General features: G+C 40.4%; 2 protein-coding genes and 1 pseudogene across 2 annotated transcripts in view; 1 reads left to right on the top strand and 2 right to left on the bottom strand.

Annotated features, from left to right (window-relative positions):
• LDHAL6A (lactate dehydrogenase A like 6A) overlaps positions 1–1,503 on the top strand; it is a 32,371-nt gene extending 30,868 nt beyond the window's left edge. Inside the window, exon 8 of the mRNA XM_030917627.1 lies at positions 616–1,503. Within this exon, the coding sequence (XP_030773487.1) occupies positions 616–780 (165 nt within the window). The 3' untranslated portion in view covers positions 781–1,503. The remainder of the gene's footprint in view (positions 1–615) is intronic.
• Positions 1,504–2,211: 708 nt separating this feature from the next.
• TSG101 (tumor susceptibility 101) overlaps positions 2,212–22,811 on the bottom strand; it is a 49,733-nt gene continuing 29,133 nt past the window's right edge. Inside the window, 3 exon segments of the mRNA XM_010370174.2 lie at positions 2,212–2,541; positions 3,536–3,775; positions 5,716–5,918. Of these exon segments, the coding sequence (XP_010368476.1) occupies positions 2,452–2,541; positions 3,536–3,775; positions 5,716–5,918 (533 nt within the window). The 3' untranslated portion in view covers positions 2,212–2,451.
• LOC104667651 lies at positions 17,642–18,378 on the bottom strand (annotated as a pseudogene).

Below are 22,811 nucleotides of genomic sequence, written 5' to 3'. Positions count from 1 at the left end.
CTTTGTCCTGGTCTAGCGTGACATTTCTTTTTATTAGATAAAAGTAAGTGTTTTTGCAACTTTATTATTTAACTAAGTGAACTGACTCTACCAGTATCTAGAAACACTGGGAACCACTATGGGCAGAGCTTGGTACCTTTGGAGTTGTTCTCTTCGTTTCGATTATGTCCAATGAAGAGATCTAGGAAAGAAGCACTAGACACAAAAGAATTAGCAGTCTCCTGGGGAGAGGGGAGTTGGGGCATGGGTGAGATCCTTCTGCTAGTCTAAATAGGAGAGGTTATAAAACAAGACAGATCTAAATCATTGGAAATAAAGTCATAGGAATTTTGAAGTGGTCTCTTGATAGGAAGTGGTATGGAGTAAGGAGATGAGGAAAGAAGGGTGGGCCCCAGCAAACATGGCAGGAGGCTGGGGCCTATGTGGAGAGATGGTGGGTTGAAACTGAACAATAAATATGCCTAATCGTGTTTTAAATTGTTCTCTGTCTTGGTACTCTGCCAAGTAGTTTGTACTACCAATCTGTTATTCATTCACCTCATAACTGTTGTTTCTTGTATTGCAGACCTTTGTTAAAAGTTAAAAAAGGAATAATTTTTAAGTCTTTACTTTCAGGGCCTCTATGGAATAAATGAAGAAATATTCCTTAGTGTCCCATGTATCCTGGGAGAGAATGGTATCACAGACCTCATAAAAGTAAAACTGACCCTTGAAGAGGAGGCCTGCTTGCAAAAGAGTGCAGAAACACTTTGGGAAATTCAGAAGGAGCTCAAGTTTTAAAGTTGCTTAAAGTTACCATTCTATAGATTGAAGATGAAATAGTAGTTATGGAACTGTATATGTCAAACTTTAGAATAAATGTGAATTTCTAAAAGTTGGAAAAACGGAGGAAAGAGTGACCTATTTAGTGTAGCCTTCCGGCTTTTTTTTTTTGGGTGGGTCTCATTCTGTTACCCAGGCTGGAACGCAGTGGCACCATCACGGCTCACTGCAACCTTGACCTCCCGAACTCAGGTGAGCCTCCCACTTCAGCCTTCAGAGTAGGTGGGACCACATGCGTGTGCCTCCATGCCTGGCTAATTTTTGTATTTTTTTTGTAGAGATGGGGTTTTGAACTCCCAAAGTGCTGTGATTACAGGGGCGAGCCACTGTGCTTGGCCTTAGCTTTGATTTAGAATCCAGATGATGGACGACACTTTTTTTTTTTTCCTCCAAACAAAAGTGATGGCATCAAAGATGTTTTTGGTACCTTTTAGTACTTGCCTTGTATGTATACATAACTGCCATCTGGTCCATGAGAATGTGTATACTGTGTTATAGAAATCTTGATTCTTTTCATCAGGTGCATAGTAATTCTTCTCTATGGCTTAATACCTATGTTCATTTACATGCTATTTAATAAAAGCTTTAATTTCCTCTACAATGTAAAAATAAAAGTATATATATGCACACACACACAAAGTAATCTAAATGTTCCTAACATTAGATAAAACCTTGGTTTGACCTTGCTGGTTTTTCTTCTGGTAACTTTTATGAGTACATTTTAATTTTTACAGAAAAGGTCTTAAGCTGTAAACCCCTTGGTGACAACAGATTAAATTGGTCGTTCTTCTCTTGGGAGTAGAATGGGCTGCCTGATTATCTGAATAACATCCCAAATCGGAATATACTTTCCTTTATAGCCTTATGAGCCTTCTAGCACTCTCATTTTGATCAAGAACATTCTATTCTGGATGAGCTCTGCAGGACATACGGTAGTTATTAGTTCACTGGGTGGTCACAAACTTGGCTACAGAATCACTCACGATGAAGATGAAACTTTAAATGACAAAGCAGGGAGGCAGTGGTACACTGTATCTTTCCCTTTAATCCTCAAGTTATCAGGTATATAGTTTGGACCTGCCACTGTGCTCCTTTTTGATGAAAACACTTATGGTTCAGTGAGGCCTAGAAAGGAAACAAATTTAGTAGGGTTGGTAGGAGAGTATCACCTTGGACCTTTCACGGATACGTTACTCAAATCCTTTAACTTCAAATATTTCAAAATTTAGATTTCTATTTGGTATATCCCCATATTAATTCACTTTATATGCTGTAGAATAATATTAATTTCAACTTAAGATGGATTTTTACGCTTTTTTTGCTAAATGAAAACTTGGGCTTATTAAGGTTTCATGGATCTTTCCTAAAGTTCAATAAAGGAGAGAAAAATTATGCAACAAATTTTATTTAGCAGTCCCAACATTCAGCACAAAAAGTTTACAGAGGATAGAAAGTGCATTAATAAAAGCCAGTCTTTACCAAAAGAAAACAGAAAATATATTATTGATTCAAAATATTTTACACTTGAATGATAAACTGCAATAACTTATTCGGGGCACCTACTGATAAGAGGAAGAGAAGAAAAGAATACTTTAAGAAGAGCTCAACTTCCAGCTGGTATCAGAGAAGTCAGTAGAGGTCACTGAGACCGGCAGTCTTTCTTGCTTTTTGCATTAGTGCCCTCAGCTGGAACTGTTTACGGGACAGAAGACGTACATGCTGGGAGGTGAAAAAAGTTTGAATAGTTTAGAATGGCTTTGATTTAGGCCCAGTCATAAAATATCAGACAATTTGTAACCTAGATGGGATCTAAGAACCCTAACTCAACCTGTCAACCTTTGGAATGAATACCTCATTACATGGGGCTTTTAAACTTCATATTATAAAGGCTTACTCAACAGGGAAAGCATTACATTGCAGGATCTGGCTCAGGAGTTTGACTTACACTTTCTTTTCCTAAGCCATGCCACTCAAGCAAGAGATTGTACAGAAAGAGTCCTCTCTTGGGTCTCTGGTTTATATCCAGCAATTCTTGTGGTTGTACCACTTCTGAGGCACATGGTTTGGCCATTCCCCCACAGTGAGGAGATAGGCAAGATCAGCACATGACCTGACCTGGCTCCAGCTGCAGCTGGATCAAATATCCCAAGGGTGGCTGCTATTATTCCTAAAACCATGTTCTCCATGACCCAAGAGACAGCAGTAGCCAAACTTTGCTTACTAGATTTTCCTCTGTACAACAGCATTAAGCTTGAGACAACTTTCATTCAAGAGGGCTTGAAAGGACAGCCTGATACCTTGAAGGGCTGTTTGATGTGGGAAAACTGGTCTAAAGTTATATAACTCTAAGAAAATTAACAGATAAAAAATGGAGGTGGCACAATCAGTGATCTCAGGTGGTATGACCTCAAAGAACCAATGGAAATCTGATCGTGCCTCCTGATCCACCCAGGCACAGAATTATACTCATCTTAATGCTGCCTGGTGGGTAGAGAACTGCAGCCACCAGCCCACTTTTCTTCCCCTGCTCAGACCAATCCTCAGTACTCTGTAGGTAAAAAGATGGCGCAAAACCCTACATCTCATTTGCTGTCTTTTGGGAAGATAAAGAATCTTAATTCATACTACAGAGCAACTCTTGGTTTGTGGTTTGCAAGGTCAGGGCCTCTACAGCCCAAGTTAAAAAATCTTGGAAAGTAAAATGAAAACATACCTTCAGGAAGACATCCAGGTCTATCACTCCCCTTCTCAAGGCTTCTCCCAAGTAAAAGATAGTGTCTTCAATAGCGTTTTCTTCTGCATACAGATTCAGGATCTGTTTGTATAAGGGAGCTGTGGGAATGATAACTTCATCAATATCATTGTTTTCAGACTGATTTTCCATTTTCTCCAGAGCGGAACTGAGTTCTTCATCCTTCTTTTTCAAAAGTTCTATGTTTTTATCAACCTCGGCCTGAAAACAGAACAGTCCAAGCATTATTAATTGTACATAATTATCCACTTATCAGACATCTACAACACTTCACAGAAAAAGATGGGCTAACAACCATGTTTAAACAACTCATGGATGAGAATCATGTTTCAAATACCACCCTGGTCAAAGGTAGAGGAAAAGATGTGATCTATGCTGAGTGAAATACAGTAATGATGGAGATATCCTGAGCTGACCACTTTCAGCGACAGTAACAAGCTTGTCACTTGTCAGTGACAAATGATCCTACAAACTAAGCCATCAGACAAGATACTTTCCAGCAGAAGGTTCCTTTACATAGAAAATCATAAGTTTTTCTTCCCACCAAGTAGGCATCTGCCACAGGAGAGTAACTTTCCTGTCTATGAAGAGGATTCAATGCATAGAGGCCCAAATCTCTGCATTCTAATCACAAAGTATCACACACAGGTGGTGGCTGTAGGCTCTGAGTTGTATTGGTGTCGCTTTCCTGAATTCTAAAAATTGGCTACTTCGAAGCTCATTTTATAATCTAGAACCACTTTGTAAGGCTAATGGGTACATACAAATCACTTTCCACAGAGCCCTCAACCTTCTAAGAATTCTTTACTCTTCCATCAAAAAGGCACATTTACTGGAATAAATTCTCCCTCATGGGGATGAAAATGGAGCATGAAATTGGCACTTCATTTATGCTGATGCCTCCACTATATCATCAGTAAGCAAAGCCACAGGGCTGACTTACACATGGACTCTCCAAGGCACAGCTGTCTGTTATAAATATGAGAAAGCTTAAAGAGCTGAAGGCTTGCATATGCTATGTTTATATGTAGCTCTTTAGCCAACCAAGTATCTCTGGATTATTGTGAAAGTTCCCTCAACATACTTTTAAAGATGGCTCACGCCACCTTTGGAAACAATAAAACAGTACTGTCCTTTTAAGTCTGCACCTAAGATGTACACATCTTTATGGCTTAGAGCTCTCAACTTATTTCCTAGTAACTGGCAACATCAACCACTCAAACAGTCTTCCGTTGGGTTAAAACATCATTTCCTAGGGCAAAGGTGTGTTATGGTCTGGCTGTGTCCCCACCCAAATCTCAACTTGAATTGTATCTCACAGAAAGGGACCTGTGAGGGGGTGGAGGCGGTAATTGAATCATGGGAGCCAGTCTTTCCTATGCTATTCTCATGATAGTGAATAAATCTCACAAGATCTGATGGGTTTATCAGGGGTTTCCACTTTTGCTTCCTCCTCATTTCCTCTTGCCACCACCATGTAAGAAATGCCTTTGGGTTGGGTGTGGTGGCTCATGCCTATAATCCCCACACTTTGGGAGGCCAAGGTGGGCCGATCACTTGAGATCAGGAGTTCGTGACGAGTCTGGCCAACATGGTGATACCCCGTCTCTACTAAAAAATACAAAAATTTGACAGGCACCTGTAATCCCAGCTACTCAGGAGGCTGAGGCAGGAGAATCGCTTGAACCTGGGGGTGGAGGTTGCAGTGAGCCGAGATTATGCCACCTCACTCCAGCCTGAGCAAGAGTGAGACTCTCTCAAAAAAAAAAAAAAAAAATGCCTTTTCCCTCCCACCATGATTCTGAGGCCTCCCCAGCCTCATGGTGGGATGTGGAACTGTAAGTCCAATTAAACCTCTTTTTCTCCCCAGTCTTGGATGTGTCTTTATCAGCAACATGAAAATGGACTAATACAAGGTGCAAATAAAATGGTCTAAATATTATTCCCCTCCCAATCAAAGACCAAATGCCAAACACAGGCTCCACTGTAAACAAAGCTATAAAAAATTACATTCACATGTCTAAAGATGCCTATAATTTTCTGAACTTCTACTATGCCCACAACATCCAGGATACATACAGAACACTTTGCCATGGCTACAATTAAATCCAAAACTTTTAAGTCTTTAATGAGTCACTTACTACTTCTTGATCTAAACGGGTAACCATCTCTTCCAGTTTTTGATGACCCTTTTTCAGGTCTTCTTCTGTTCGTTTCAAGGCATTGAGCTCTGCCTGGGCACGATCCATTTCCTCCTTCATCCGCCATCTCAGTTTGTCACTGACCGCTGAGATGAGAGAGGCTCGGATGGTATCCTCGCTGATTGTGCCATCCCTACTGGGACCTGCAGGAAACAGGCAAAAAACACTTGCTTACTTCCCAAGTTCCTTCTATTCATCTCACAGGAACCTTCAGAAAAGAGGGCAATATGAACTGACACTTTCAAAATGCGAGGAAAGAAAAAAATTACCAGTTTCATCAGAAACAATGTAAAAATCTGAGTTGATTCAGAAATACTTGCCCTGCAAGAGATTACTATTAATCCATGTTAAACCCAGTTTCCCTATTCATAGCCCAAACAATTAGCTATTTTCTCAGTGAGACAGAGGCTGTGTCCCTACCAATTACAATTATTCCTAAATCACCAACAAATGGCACGATAATTTCCACCAAGGAAAAACATTTGATGCAGGCCAAGTCTAATATCAGGCTTCACTGCTAAGCTGAAGGAGACAGGTGCCCACTGTAGAGGCCAGTGAGGTACTGAGAATGGGCAGTTTCCCTAAACGAATGTACAGTTTAATAAGGCTCCCCTCTGTAAGACTTTTACTCCTTCACCCTTTACCAACAGGACAGAACGGATAAACAAAAAAGAATGACATCCAAAAAATTCAACAGCTGATAAAGTGTTTATTCCCAGATTATTCTCTTCCAAATGTCCCTTCCTAATCAGTGTATTATATAATTTCCATGCATATTTCAGATCAAATAAACATCCCCTGGATATTTTCTTCAAAAAGGTCCCCTTTTTAATATAAGGTTGGGTATTCTTTATGACTATCAGTGTTCTTCAGTTATTGTCCTAAATCAGCAAAAGTATAAATGGCATTTTGACTTAAATGTTTGATTATAAAATACTATGTGAGGACATAAGTATATTTAACCTTAATTGCCTTTTTTTTTTTTTTTTTTTTGAGATGGAGTCTCACTCTGTCACCCAGGCTGGAGTATAGTGGCATGATCTCGGCTCACTGCAACCTCTACCTCCTGGGTTCAAGCGATTCTCCTGCCTCAGCCTCCCGAGTAGCTGGGATTTCAGGCACACATCACACATCACACATCACAATGCCCGGCTAATTTTTGTATTTTTACTAGAGATGGGGTTTCACCATGTTGGCCAGGCTGGTCTCAAACTCCTGACCTCAAATGATCCACCTGCCTGGCCTCCCAAAGTGCTGGGATTATAGGTTTGAGCCACTGAGCCTGGCCTTAATTCCTTCTTAACTCCTGAAGTTCTCTTTACCATCTTCCCACAAAGGCAAAAACCTTCAACACATCTCCAAAGAAGACTGAAACCATTAATGGGTGCCTCCGACTCTCATTTCTCCCACTTCTTTTGGAACAAGAATCCTAACCCCTTTATTTACATGCCTGATTCCTCACTGTTCAAAAGTACAAACTTCCCTTTCTCAGCAAGACAGCTTGCTTTCTTCCAGATCCTTCCGAAGGACCAGATGCTTTTAAGCTTATACCTACTTCTCTAATTCCAATGAGTCTAAGTCCAACAACTGCTTTTATGATTATGCTTTTGTTCTTATTCTCTGGTTAAGGCTCTTAGCTAAGTTAAGGCCCATTTATTCACTTCTCTTACCAGCCCCAAACCGTGGGTCATCTTTGAAGCCCTATTCTCTCTAGTGTTTACATCCTCTGAGGTCAAGTCCAGTCTTAGCCAACATCACTTTCTAATTCATGCACATTCTCAATGGAAGTGATATCCCCCAACAACTGGGCAAAAATTGGTTTGAGGTGGAAAAAAAAAGTCTTGTTCTTATGTATAAAGCAGAGATATCCATACAGTACCTAAACAGATACACAGTATAATCAACATTTGTCGGGGGTGGGAATTGTTAGGGGAAAGAAAGTCTAAAAAGTCTCCCTAGGAGGGTGACAATGAAAAAAAAAAAAAAAGTTAGGAAACACTGCTGAAATCCATCTGTGATCTTGTTTTTCAACTAGATGTTTTGTTGCTACTGTAAACTTCTACTTGCTGGCCTTGTCACTACAATCCCAATCTCTTTTCTTTTTTTTTTTTTTTTTTGAGACAGAGTCTTGCTCTGTTGCCCAGGCTGGAGTACAGTGGCACGATTTGGGCTCACTGCAACCTCTGCCTCCCAGGTTCAAGGGATTCTCCTGCCTCAGCCTCCCAAGTAGCTGCAATATAGGCATGCACCACCACACCTAGCTAATTTTTGTATTTTTGGTAGAGATGGGGTTTCGCCATGTTGGCCAGGCTGGTCTCAAACTCCTGACCTCAAGTGATCTGCCTGCTTCATCCTCCCAAAGTGCTGGGATTATGAGCCACCGAGTGTGACCTTATCCCCATCTCATTCTTAAACTTATGATCCACATCAGCTACATGTAAATTAAGCTAAACACAACCTATGAAAAGCAAACTTCCTGAAAGCCTTGTGAATTACCTGCGTCTTCTAATTACCTGTTAGACTGATCCTGCTTTTACCAAAACCATCAACAAACTCTGTCTAAGCCATTCTAAACTAACAAAAAAGTTTAATGTTCTCAAATATCAGATCCCATCTTCTCTCTACCATTAAATTATGGTGAAAGCTAATCTTTGCCAATGATCTTTCCTCCATTAACAATAATTCCCAAAATATCAGCACAACAATCTGCTCTCTCTTAACAGTTATCACTATACTTATTAGTTTAAAAATCTATTTTCTGAAGGAAAGGACTCTAAAATCCTTATTATGCAGCCTAAATCCTAAATGTTAAGGGTGGCAAACTGTTGCTGAATGATTTCCTGAAATCAACAGAATTGGTTATCTTCTAGGAGTCCTAGAGAAAAGGCTCAGATGGTTAGAAGTCCTTAGGATGTGCTTTTTTGGAAACTTCCCTTCTCTTGCCTTCTGCTGGAATGTAGAAGAAGGTAATTATTAAAATCGTTTATAAATATACAAGCGCTCAAAAATAAATAGTAAGGTGGTATTAAGCCAAATGAAAGAACTCATCAATATACTACCTGAAAATCAGAAAAGTGAACTGCTAAAACTCTACTGCTTTGAAGGCATGTGGTTGGAAAGAGTGCTGAAAAGTCATTACTAGAGTGAAATATTTAAAATTATGGATTTCCAAGGCCAGGTGCAGTGGCTCAAGCCTGTAATCCCAGCACTTTGGGAGGCTGAGGCGGGCAGATCACAGTTCGAGACCAGCCTGACCAACATGGTGAAACCACGTTTCTACTAAAAATACAAAAATTAGCTGGGCGTGGTGGCATGCGCCTGTAATCCCAGATACTCAGGAGGCTGAGGCAGGAGAATCGCTTGAACCCAGAAGACGGAGGTAGAAGTGAGCTGAGATCGTGCCATTGCACTCCAGCCTGGGAGACAAAGCGAGACTCCATCTCAAAATAAAATATAAAAAATAAATAAAATTATGGATTTCAGTAACAGCAACAGGAGGCAGCCAAATGCCTGGGCAGATGGGGTAGGGTCCCCGGTGAAACCCCACCTTCAAGCCAAAAACAGCCTGAAGGCTGAAAGATTGGACTGTAGGTTCCGGATGAAACCCCTGACATAGAGTGAGAACTTCTATTCCTGTTTGCCCACCCTTTCCCATTGATTCCTTCTAAATAATGCCTTTTAACCAATCAAATGTTACCTTTTCCAATACTACCTATGGCCTACCCTGACTTCCTAAGAGACCCTAAGAAGCCCCAGGACTCAGCCACTTAGTGGGAACTTTCCCACCTTTGGGTAGGGGAACCACCCCTGTGTCTCCTTTCCACTGAAAGCTATTTCATCACTCAATAAAACTCCCTGTCTTGCTCACGCTTTGATTGTCAGTGCATCCTCATTCTTTCTGGGCACAGGACAAGAACTTGGGAACCAGTGGGTAAGCCAGACTCGGCCCAAGTGGGCCGAGTGGGAGGGCTGTCTCCTGCAGCAGGAAGCATGGTGGAGGGAGGCCCAGGCAGGGTGTCGCTGGTCAGAGGTCCCTGGCTTGCAGAGTGACTGAGAAGAAAATCTTGCATCATCAGCACTATCACTGCTTCACTTTCTTCAAACAATTCTGCCCAACCAGCCACCAGTAATTCAGTGCAAAGCCCCTTCGGCAGTTAAATTCTTTAAACATTTCTGTCCCCAAGGGAACATCCAAAGTCTTTAGCAAAGAATATTACCATAATTACCATAATTCAATCTCTTGGACTTGCTTTGGTTTCCATTTTTGCCAGGGAGGGGAAAAGTGATTTATAATTTTGGTCTCTCACAACAAATTCGAAGGATGAGAAAAAATGTAAACTGCAATACAGTTTGAGAAAACTACTAAAACACCTTAACACAAGGAAGAATAAACATTAGATCTTTGCTGTAACCATTAAAATGTTTTTTCTAATAGAGAGGTAGTCTCACAATGTTGCTTAGGCTGGTCTCGAATTCCAGGCTCAAGCTATCCTCCTGCCTCAGCCTCCTGGAGTGCTGGGATTACAGACATGAGCCACTGTGCCTGGCATCCCAACTATTTGCTATTGCAAAAAACAAAAATGAAAGAAACAAAAAACCTCAAAGTATAGGAATCTGCTATAATACCTGGTTTGTAACAGGAGTGATGGCCCAGCTCATGCTTCAGTGAGCATACATCCTCCTTTTCCATTGCTACATGTTGCCCATCTCATCTTCAATATTACAGTATCAGGCAGGAAGCTTTTGGCAGATCTTAATTTTTTTTTTTTTTGTATTCAGGTATTTTTTGTTTTTAACTGACTAAAATTTTTATTTCACTTTGAATTTTTACACTTTTCCTGATTATTCTGTGTAAGGTGAAACTAGAACTGTTTAAAAGACATACACAAACCTAGTACATCAATAACTGGGGATTTTTCTTTTTTGCTATACTATTTTCACAACCACGGGTGTGCTTGCTAGGCAATATAATCATCACAGAAGAAAATGTTAGACGGAAAACTGGTTAAGGAAAAACAAAGCAAGAAAAGAGCTACCAGATATACAAACAGGCTCAGTTCCACATTCACTACTTTATTTTCAAGGGCCAACTATTAACTGCACATTTTTGTTCAGCTAGAAAGGTGGGATTTTTGTTTTATCTTTCTTTGGTTTGTTTTAAATCAGTGTATGAGTTTTTCTTTTCTCATTTCAGCAGATGGACAAACAGATGGACTCTACAGCTAAGTGGAATGTTAAAGGTAGAGGGGTGATATTGTGAGACTGATAGCCCTATTATCAATTCTCTCCACTGCAGTGTCCATGCAACTTCCCTGAATACAGGGTCTCATTAAAACATATCTGAGAGCTGAGCTGGATGAGTGCAACTGGAAGACCTGGTGAGGGGCACTAAAAAGCATGATCAGGGCCAGCCTCAATACAGGGAGAAGTCAGGGATATTTAAAAATACTTTCTTGATTCAGATCCTGGTAAGACTGAAGAGCAACACCGTGTTGAGAACTGGAGGAAGACAGAGCTCTGGTGCCAGAGGCTCTTCTCAAGTCTTTAAAGCCAGGCTTGCTCACCAAGGTGCTCACTAATGTCTCTCTCCCCTGCCCATATACAGCATTAAAAAGTGAAAAAAACAGATAAAGATAGAATTCAAAAAGCAAAAAAAGTAAGGAAGCAGAGGGACAGAAATTTAGGAAGGAAGATAAAACCAAAGTCAACAGTCAAAAAGGATAGTGGGGGGCCGGGCGCGGTGGCTCATGCTTGTAATCCCAGCACTATGGGAGGCCGAGGAGGATGGACCATGCGGTCAAGAGATCGAGACCATCCTGGCCAACATGGTGAAACCCCATCTCTACTAAAAATACAAAAATTAGCTGGGGATGGTGGTGTGTGCCTGTAGTCCCAGCTACTTGGGAGGCTGAGGCAGGAGAATCGCTGGAACCTGGGAGGCGGAAGCTGCAGCGAGCCAAGATCATGCCACTGCACTCCAGCCTGACAAAAGACCAAGACTCCAGCTCAAAAAAAAAAAAAAAAAAAAAAAAAAAGAATGTTTAGATTTCAAAATTTGAAAGTCACATGCCACAAAGAACCTGAAAACTGAGTACTCCTCAAGTGAAAGGTAATCTCTACAGAACATCATTCTTTTTTTTTTTTGGAGATGAGGTCTCCCTATGTTGCCCAGGCTGCAGTGCAGTTATTCACAGGTGCAGCCAAAAGGCACTGCAGCCTTAAACTCCTACGCTCAGGCAATCCTCCTGCTTCAGTCTCCCAAGTAGTTAGGACTATATGCATGCACCACCACGCCTGACTCAGAAGGTTATTCTTAAAGGTATTATCCAGGAAGCAGATAAGGTCATACACAAAACACGGCTTTTTTCTTTGGCTAGTGTTAATGAAAATAGATTCCATTATTGAAGCACAAGTTGCAAATTGGTAACATAGTGAACACATTGCAGTAGGAAAGGGGATTTAGTCAGTTGTGTTATATGAGCACTTGAACTTTTTAAGGTGTCATAAGCCAGTTATCTGTCACAAAGAATTTAAATTCCAGGTTTCGAGTTTCTTCAGAGGAAGACACTGTGGACATCTGTGGTCATGAACTTTTGAGTGGCAACAGCCCAAACAGGTCAAGTGTCTTTACGCTCCAAACAACAAGGCAGCATTACTGTGAATGACCATTAAACTCAAATGCCAAATGATGTGTGTCTCACTCCAAGTTCCAGCATCACAATATAATCTCTATAACCTTCTGTACAACTTTACAACCGAATTGTATTTTAACGATTCTGATATCAAATTAAACTTTCCAAAAAGTTACACATAATTCAGGTCTATTTTTTTTTTTTTACAAATATTAAATAAGACTTGCATTTGGAGGATTAAAAAGTCTAATATTCTCTTTCACTATTATTTATTCATGATTTCATTTTGTCTTGAGCAATTTTACTAAAAGCAACTCAATTTTATTAGGTGTTTTTCTGTTTCTCTTAAAAAACACCTTTTGATTTTGACTGTCCTCTCAATGATTTCTAGTTTCTCTCTTATTAAGAATTAAACTTTTTCTTTCTCTTAATTTCCTTTTTTTAAAATTATTATTATACTTTTAAGTTCTAGGGTACATGTGCACAATGTGCAGGTTTGTTACATATGTATACATGTGCCATGTTGGTGTGCTGCATCCACTAACTCATCATTTACATTAGGCATATCTCCTAATGCTATCCCTCCCCCATCCCTCCACCCCAAAACAGGCCCCAGTGTGTGATGTTTCCCATCCTGTGTCCAAGTGTTCTCATTGTTCAATTCCCACCTATGAGTGAGAACATGCGGTGTTTGGTTTTCTGTCCTTGTGACAGTTTGTTGAGAATGATGGTTTCCAGCTTCATCCATGTCCCAGCAAAGGACATGAACTCATCCTTTTTTATGGCTGCATAGTATTCCATCGTGTATATGTGCCACATTTTCCTAATCCAGTCTCTCATTGATGGACATTTGGGTTGGTTCCAAGTCTTTGCTATTGTGAATAGTGCCGCAATAAACATATGTGTGCATGTGTTGTTATAGTAGCATGATTTATAATCCTTCGGGTATATCCCCAGTAATGGGATTGCTGGGTCAAATGGTATTTCTAGTTCTAGATCCTTGAGGAATCGCCACACTGTCTTCCACAATGGTTGAGCTAGTTTACAGTCCCACCAACAGTGTAAAAGTGTTCCTATTTCCCCACATCCTCTCCAGCACCTGTTGTTTCCTGACTTTTTAATGATCGCCATTCTAACTGGCGTGAGATGGTAGCTTATTGTGGTTTTGATTTGCATTTCTCTGATGGCCAGTGATAATGAGCATTTTTTCATGTGTCTGTTGGAGGCATAAATGTCTTCTTTTGAAAAGTGTCTGTTCATATCCTTTGCCCACTTTTTGATGGGGTTGATTTTTTTCTCGTAAATTTGTTTCAGTTCTTTGTAGATTCTGGGTATTAGCCCTTTGTCAGATGGGTAGATTGCAAAAATTTTCTCCCGTTCTGTAGGCTGCCTGTTCACTCTGATGGTAGTTTCTTTTGCTGTGCAGAAGCTCTTTAATTAGATCCCATTTGTCAATTTTAGCTTTTGTTGCCATTGCTTTTGGTGTTTTAGACATGAAGTCCTTGCCCATGCCTATGTCCTGAATGGTATTGCCTAGGTTTTCTTCTAGGGTTTTTATGGTTTTAGGTTTGACATTTAAGTCTTTAATCCATCTTGAATTAATTTTTGTATAAGGTGTAAGGAAGGGATCCACTTTCAGCTTTCTACTTATGGCTAGCCAGTTTTCCCAGCACATTTATTAAATAGGGAATCCTTTCCCCATTTCTTGTTTTTGTCAGATCTGTCAAAGATCAGATGGTTGTAGATGTGTGGTATTATTTCTGAGGGCTCTGTTCTGTTCCATTGGTCTATATGTCTGTTTTGGTACCAGTACCATGCTGTTTTGGTTACTGTAGCCTTGTAGTATAGTTTGAAGTCAGGTAGCGTGATGCCTCCAGCTTTGTTCTTTTGGCTTAGGATTGTCTTGGCAATGTGGGCTCTTTTTTGGTTCCATATGAACTTTAGTTTTTTCCAATTCTGCGAAGAAAGTCATTGGTAGCTTGATGGGGATGGCACTGAATCTATAAATTACCTTGGGCAGTATGGCCATTTTCACAATATTGATTCTTCCTATCCATGAGCATGGAATTCCCTTTGTTCGTGTCCTATTTCATTGAGCAGTGGTTTGTAATTCTCCTTGAAAAGGTCCTTCACATCCCTTGAAAGTTGTATTCCTAGGTATTATATTCTCTTTGAAGCAATTGTGAATGGGAGTTCACTCATGATTTGGCTCTCTGTTTGTCTGTTATTGGTGTGTAGGAATGCTTGTGATTTTTGCACATTGATTTTGTATCTTGAGACTTTGCTGAAGTTGCTTATCAGCTTAAGGAGATTTGGGGCTGAGACGATAGGGGTTTTCTAAATATACAATCTCATCATCTGCAAACAGGGACAATTTGACTTCCTCTTTTCCTAACTGAATACCCTTGATTTCTTTCTCCTGCCTGACTGCCCTGGCCAGAACTTCTAACACTATGTTGAATAGGAGTGGTGAGAGAGGGCATCCCTGTCTTGTGCCAGTTTTCAAAGGGAATTTTTCCAGTTTTTGCCCATTCAGTATGATATTGGCTGTGGGTCTGTCATAAGTAGCTCTTACTATTTTGAGATATGTTCCATCAATACCTAATTTATTGAGAGTTTTTAGCACGAAGCACTGTTAAATTTTGTCAAAGGCCTTTTCTGCATCTATTGAGATAATTATGTGGTTTTTGTCTTTGGTTCTGTTTATATGATGGATTACATTTACTGATTTGCATATGTTGAACCAGCCTTGCATCCCAGGGATGAAGCCCACTTGATCATGGTGGATAAGCTTTTTGATGTGCTGCTGGATACGGTTTGCCAGCATTTTATTGAGGATTTCTGCATCGATGTTCATCAGGGATACTGGTCTAAAATTCTCTCTTTTTTTGTTGTGTCTCTGCCAGGCTTTGGTATCAGGATGATGCTGGCCGCATAAAACGAGTTAGGGAGGATTCCCTCTTTTTCTATTGATTGGAATAGTTTCAGAAGGAATGGTACTAGCTCCTCTTTGTATCTCTGGTAGAATTTGGCTGTGAATCCGTCTGGTCCTAGACTTTTTTTGGTTGGTAGGCTCTTAATTATTGTCTCAATTTCAGAGCCTGTTATTGGTCTATTCAGGGATTCAACTTCTTCCTGGTTTAGTCTTGGGAGGGTGTATGTGTCTAGGAATTTATCCATTTCTTCTAGATTTTCTAGTTTACTTGCGTAGAGGTGTTTATAGTATTCTCTGATGGTAGTTTGTATCTCTGTGGGATTGGTGATGATATCCCCTTTATCATTTTTTATTGTGTCAATTTGATTCTTCTCTTTTCTTATTAGTCTTGCTAGCGGTCTATCAATTTTGTTGATCTTTTCAAAAAACCAGCTCCTGGATTAACTGATATTTTTGAAGGTTTTTTGTGTCTCTATCTCCTTCAGTTCTGCTCTGATCTTTCCATGTTTAGTGCTTCTTTCAGGAGCTCTTGTAAGCCAGTCCTGGTGGTGAAAAAATCTCTCATCATTTGCTTGTCTGTAAAGGATTTTATTTCTCCTTCATTTATGAAGCTTAGTTTGGCTGGATATAAAATTATGGGTTGAAAAGTCTTTCCTTTAAGGATGTTGAATATTGGCCCCCACTCTCTTCTGGCTTGTAGAGTTTCTGCCAAGAAATCCAATGTTAGTCTGATGGACTTCCCTTTGTGGGTAATCCAACCTTTCTCTCTGGCTGCCCTTAACATTTTTTCCTTCATTTCAACCTTGGTGAATCTGACAATTTTGTGTCTTGGGGTTGCTCTTCTCGAGGAGTATCTTTGTGGCATTCTCTGTATTTCCTGAATTTGAATGTTGGCCTGCCCTACTAGGTTGGGAAAGTTCTCCTGGATAATATCCTGCAGAGTGTTTTCCAACTTGGTTCCATTCTCCCTGTTACTTTCAGGTACACCAATCAGACATAGATTTGGTCTTTTCACATAGTCCCATATTTCTTGGAGGCTTTGTTCGTTTCTTTTTACTTTTTCTCTAAACTTCTCTTCTTGCTTCATTTCATTCATTTGATCTTAAATCACTGACACCCTTTCTTCCAGTTGATCGAATCGGTTACTGAAGCTTGTACATGCATCACGTAGTTCTTGTGCCATGGTTTTCAGCTCTATCAGGTCATTTAAGGTCTTCTCTATGCTGTTTATTCTAGTTAGCCATTCGTCTAATCTTTTTTCAAGGTTTTTAGCTTCTTTGTAATGGGTTCCAACATCCTCCTTTAGCTTGGAGAATTCTGTTATTACTGATCTTCTGAAGCCTTCTCTCAACTCGTCAAAGTCATTCTCCTTCCAGCTTTGTTCCATTGCTGGCAAGGAGCTGCATTCCCTTGGAGAAGAGGAGGCGCTCGACGTTTAGAATTTTCAGCTTTTCTGCTCTGCTCTGGTTTCTCCCCATCTTTGTGGTTTTACCTATCTTTGGTCTTTGATGATGGTGACATACAGATGGGGTTTTGGTGTGGATGTCCTTTCTGTTTGTTAGTTTTCCTTCTAACAGTCAGGACCCTCAGCTGCAGGTCTGCTGGAGTTTGCTGGAGGTCCACTCCAGACCCTGTTTGCCTGGGTATCACCAGTGGAGGCTGCAGAACCATGAATATTGCAGAACGGCAAATGGTGCTGCCTGATCGTTCCTCTGGAAGCTTCGTCTCAGAGGGGCACCTGGCTGTATGAGGTGTCAGTCGGCCCCTACTGGGAGGTGCCTCCCAGTTGGGCTACTCAGGGGTCAGGGACCCACTTGAGGAGGCAGTCTCTCTGTTGTCCCATCTCAAACTCCATGCCAGGAGAACCACTATTCTTTTCAAAGCTCAGATGGAAATGCAGAAATCACCTGTCTTCTGCCTCACTCATGCTGGGAGCTGTAGACTGGAGCTATTCCTATTCAGCCATCTTGGAACAAAGACCATTCAGGTCTATTTTTTCTACAAGTAAGAGTTTTGCTAAATTATAAAACCCCATAATCAGAAGTATTGAATTTTTAAAAATTAAATACACCTAATCCTGTCAATGTTAATCAAAATAAAAACTTCACAATGCCGTGGCATTTATGTGACCAATTGTTTTAGAATACAAATACCAGCTGTTTATCCCATGAACCATTTTTGCTAGGCTGAGGCTGTGAAAAATTGCAAGTCAATGTACGATTCTTTATGTTTTATCACACAAGGGATATATGTGGAGGGTACAGAGTGACACTGAACAGATCACAAAGCACAAGAGACATTAGTTATCTCCCCCCACAGCATCTCCTTCATCTCCCTGGTTTTCTGAGGTCTACAGAGTGAGACTGTCCCTAAGTAACTGCATGATCAGAGTGCTGTCTTTATAAGACTCTACATTCAGTGTATCCAATTCAGCAATTGCTTCATCAAATGCTGTTTTTGCCAGGCTGCAGGCCTTTTCAGTAGAGTTTAGAATCTCATAGTAAAAGACTGAGAAATTAAGTGCCAGACCAAGTCAAACTGGATGTGTAGGCTATATTTCTTCTTTCTTACTAATTTCAAATGGTTCCTGGTAAGCCTGCTGGAAGTTCAACATAGTGGTTTGTTTGTTGTCTCCAGATGCCACTTCAGAAAGATACCTAAAATAATCTCCTTTCATTTTCAAGTAGAACACCTTTCTCTCTGGTTGTATAGAATTGGGAGTAAGATATTTGTCCAACAGCTCCAGAATGTCATTGTAGATGTCCTGCAGTTCTGCCTCCATCTTCTCATGGTACTCTCTGCCCACCTGCGGCTTCTTCTCTTTCCTCTGTTTTCTGCTCAATGCTGGAGTGACACGCCAGAAAGAGCGGCAGGCACCTATCACATTCTTGTAGGCAATAGAGAGATTTCTCTCTTTGTTGGAGAATTCATGCCTCTGTTCCCTGACTGCCTTCATGGCTACAGCCATATCGTCACAGCACTCAGCCTGCTCAGTGAGCTGGCTTTCTGTACCAGCTCACTTTTGTCCACTGTCATTCCTGTGGGAGGGCTGCAAGGGACAAGAATGCTTCCGAAAAAGCTCCGAGCGAGGTGACCACTTCCTTCCCAAGCCCACTCCTCAGGCAGCGGTGGCAGTGCCTGCCGTTGCTGCAGCGATGGTGGCAGCAGCTCCTGTATTCAGATATTTTTAAAGTTCAAGCAAAATAAGGCAAAATACCTTATAACTTGGTTCTGTGTAGTCAAGAATTAACTTTACCCAAAGAGGGGCCATGCCTTTGCCCTTGGCTCCTGGGGGTGATTTCTAAGCCCTTGGAACTTCCTGACTAATTTGAGTGTCCTGTATTTATACCAGACAGTCTAACAATGTGATTTATGGGGGGCTCTTTGGGCCATGCAGTGATAGTTAACAGCTCAACCTCTGGAGGAGCTGGAGACTAAAGGGCAACTCATAGGCAGTCAGTGGTGTCTATATGACCAAGCCCTGATAAAAACTCTAGACCCAAGGCTCAGGTGAGCTACCTTGATCGGTAATACTCCATGCACAATGATACGTACTGTTACTGGGAAAAATCTATGGCAGTCCGCCTATGACTCTACTGGGAGAAGACAACTAGAAGCGTTGCACTCTGAACTTTCTGGGTTGCACAAGTGTCTTAGCCTATTTTAATCTGTATCTTTTGCCGTAAGTCATAACTGTGAGTATAACAGCTTTCAGTGAGCTTTTAAAGTCCTTCTAGATAATTATAGAACTTTAGGGTGGCCTTGGGAAACCCTGAACTTGCAATGAGTGTCAGAAGTGAAGGTGGTTTTGTGAACTTCCAAACTTTACAGGTACTTAACTAAAGGGTATTTTCTTACCTAATCGAGAACTTGTTCTTCATGGCAATTTGTAGAGTAAGTCGGTCTCCTTCAAATAGGGCTATGTAAAAAGGCAACACATCTTTCCACACTCACTGAACATACAGATTAAAATATGTCAGAGAGTGAGCTCCCTTTCACGGGCTTATTATGAATTAAAGTCTTAGCTGTTCAGTCATCTGGACAGAATTTAGACCAAATAAAAATCTCTAATTTCTTTTACTGTACTTAAAAAGTCCTTTAAAGTGAAAAAGCCAATTTCTACAAGAGTTTGGTTTAGAATTTCATATCCAAAGGGTGATTCATGAAATGATGACTACTAAAGATTTCATTAGTTCCCATTTTATAGTATAAGGATGCATTAGCAAAAGGAATTTTAAAAACCTTTCTAAAAGAACCTGTCTTATAATCTATATGATATTTTATGACGGTTCTTGTGAGATAGGAGGGAAAATCCTTCTCCCATAGATTAGGTACCTAAATGATATGACTATAATTAAGCATTCAATCACATGCAACAGTGGTGGTATTCCATTAATTGGCACAGAAGTTATCAGAACTAATGAAAACTTAAGGGTCTTTTTATAGTTAGTGAATTTTTCACACATAAACACATCAACATGCTTTGTTAAAGCTATTATATCTGGTCTAATGGGTCAAATTATACTGATGCTAAATTTTTAAACCCCTATTTTTAAAAACACACATTTAAATCCTGGAATTTACATTGTATTTCTCTTTACAGAATATGTTCAAGCAAATGCTGCCATAACATCACCAAATAAGTCCTTGCCAAGACTCTCCAGCCAAAGCCATTAACACTCAAAATAGGAACCAAGCCGAGGCAGCAGTCGCTCGGCCTATAAAGGTCATAGTTCACCTGAGGAAGCTACAAACATCAAGATTAGACCTAGTCTTATCTCCATCACACATAGACTTCACTGTGAAGTATATCTAAACTTTTAAAAATCGAACTACTTTGTAAAAAAAAAAAAAAAAGAATTATAACTAAGATCCGAAATTAAAAAGTCGAAAAAGAAAAACCCAGAGTTTTTCAAAGAAGTAAAAGAAAAACTCATCAAAGTTCAAAATTCGATGAACCACGCCACTTTAAGATATTGTTTATGCAAACAAGTAAGAAAAAAGATTTGGTGGAAGATTCTCATCTACTTTGTAAACACTTACCAAACAAAACTTTTTTCTCAAACATCTTAGGAGAAATTTGAATTTTCTCTATACCTGCTATAACAAGAAGAAGAAGAGTTTCTGGCCTCCTGGGTTCACACCATTCTCCTGCCTCAGCCTCCTGGGTAGCTGGGACTAGAGGCACCCGCCACCACGACCGGCTAATTTTTTGTATTTTTAGTAGAGACGGGGTTTCACCATGTTAGCCAGGATGGTCTCAATCTCCTGACGTCGTGATCCACCCGCCTCACCTCCCAAAGTGCTGGGATTACAGGCGTGAGCCATCGTGCCTGGCCAAAAGTAGAGCCTCTGTAGGCCAAACACTTAATCTAAGATGGCCAGAGAGAAGAACAGCATTGGATAAGACAGTCAAGAAAAACTTGTCATGTTTACTGGCTTCTATCCTCAAAGAAATATTAACAGGTAAGCGCTCTTATTTTTCTTTACCTTTTCCTTTCTTTATCTAAATATACAGTATGGACTAAAGAGTGGAAACTACAGAAACAAATCATTCAGCTGCGGCATTTTCAGGGTTTTCCACTCCCACATTTTTAAACAACACTTTAATAAAGGTAAAACAAAGGTCCCTGAATCTCTGTTAATAGCAGCCTTCCAAACTTACTGTTTCTGATCCTTGTTTATTTGATTTTTAGAAACAAAATCTTAAAATGACATTTTTAAAACTTAGAGGTTGAAATATACAGTATTTATGAAGTTTTACCAAGAAAAATTCTGTGGTAGGTATTGGCTTTAACTGGGAATAAACACCTATTCTTCAGTTTTATTATTATTTAACTGCAACTAGTAAAAAGTCAAACTGTGTATATGTTAAGGGCCTAAAGCCTAGGATTCAGAGCTATAAATCAACTACAATCATCTATATAGCTTTTTAAAATAAGCCTTCAAAAGAGAACTTTCACACTCTGCTGAGACTGGAGTAAGGAACTGCCAAAGCCTTTTAAACTTCCTCTTTTTTTGCCGGGGCAGGGGTGGTGGTTGTGGTAGAGAAACTTTGTGGTGGCTCACCTGGTGCCCATCCATACCCACTATTTTTCAGGGATCTTGTATGTGAAACTGATTAAGATAGGTATAGTCAATTTATGTTTTGCGTCTATAGTAACAGGAAAAAGAATCTTTGTGTTAAGTTTCAATGCATACTACCAGTTAGGTTTTGTTTTTGTTTTATTTTTTTGCTATGTGAATCGGTTTGTTCCTTCATTATTCACTGACTACCACGTCCTCATTCCCCTAGTTAGAGTTTTCAAAACACTATGTAAACTGAGGTTGAAGATATCTATAGCACTCTGGTAAAAGGACTCTACAGAGATCAAACAAACCTGGAGATTCTGGCATAAGCAAAGTATAGTTGAGAGTACACCCTCCAAGGGACTTCATAAAGAGGCCAATCAGTCCACTGACATTCCTCAAACATAAATTCGTAACATGTGGAAGTATCACTGAGTGGAACACCATTCTTTTCTGGGTACCGTACTATATACTGACATTCTTGAACATTTGGTAAATTTTAAATCTTTCTTAATTCAGATTACACCATAAAATTAAAATCCAGGCCGGGCGAGGTGGCTCATGCCTGTAATCCCAGCACTTTGGGAGGCCGAGGCAGGTGGATCACCTGAGGTTAGGAGTTTGACCAGCCTGGCTAACATGGTGAAACCCCGTCTCTACTAAAAATGCAAAAATTAGTGGGTGCAGTGGTGCACGCCTGTAGTGTCAGCTACTCAGGAGGCTGAGGCAGGAGAATCGCTTGAACCCAAGAGGCAGAGATTGCAGTGAGCCAAGATCATGCCACTGCACTCCAGCCTGGTGGCAGAGCAAAGCTCTGTCTCTAAAATAAAATAAAACACAATAAAATCTACAGAGTGAAACTGCTAAGTTTCAAAAAGAACAAGGGAGCCTGGTGCAGTAGCTCACATCTGTAATCCGGGAGGCCAACGTGGGTGGATCACTTGAATCCAGGAGTTCAAGACCAGCCTGGGCAATACAAAAATTAGCCGGGCATGGTGGTGTATGTCTACAATCGTAGCTACTCAAGAGGCTGAGGTGGGAAGATCGCTTGAGCCCAGGAGATGGAGGTTGCAGTGGGCAGACAGCACTACTGCACTCCAGCCTGAGCAAGAGAGCAAGACTAAGTATGAGTACCCATGAGACAAGAAGAAAATCAAGTGAGCATGGTGTTTTGGAAAACGAGAGGAAAGTGTATCAAGGAGGAAATAACCAACTGTGTGAAATGCTGCTGATAGGACAAGATGAGGATAGTAACTATCCATTGGATGTAACCTCAAAAAGGTTATTGGTAATCATGACCAGTTTTAGCAAAATGGTATGAGAAAAAGTCCAAAAGGAGGAGGTTTAAAAGAGAAAGGGAGAAGAGGTATTGAAGATAACAAAGACAGTTGTTTCAAGGA

This window comes from Rhinopithecus roxellana, chromosome 15, assembly GCF_007565055.1.
Source record: "Rhinopithecus roxellana isolate Shanxi Qingling chromosome 15, ASM756505v1, whole genome shotgun sequence".
NCBI lineage: Eukaryota > Metazoa > Chordata > Mammalia > Primates > Cercopithecidae > Rhinopithecus > Rhinopithecus roxellana.
Note: the sequence above shows the minus strand (reverse complement) of the source record. Positions and strands in the feature narration are given on the sequence as shown.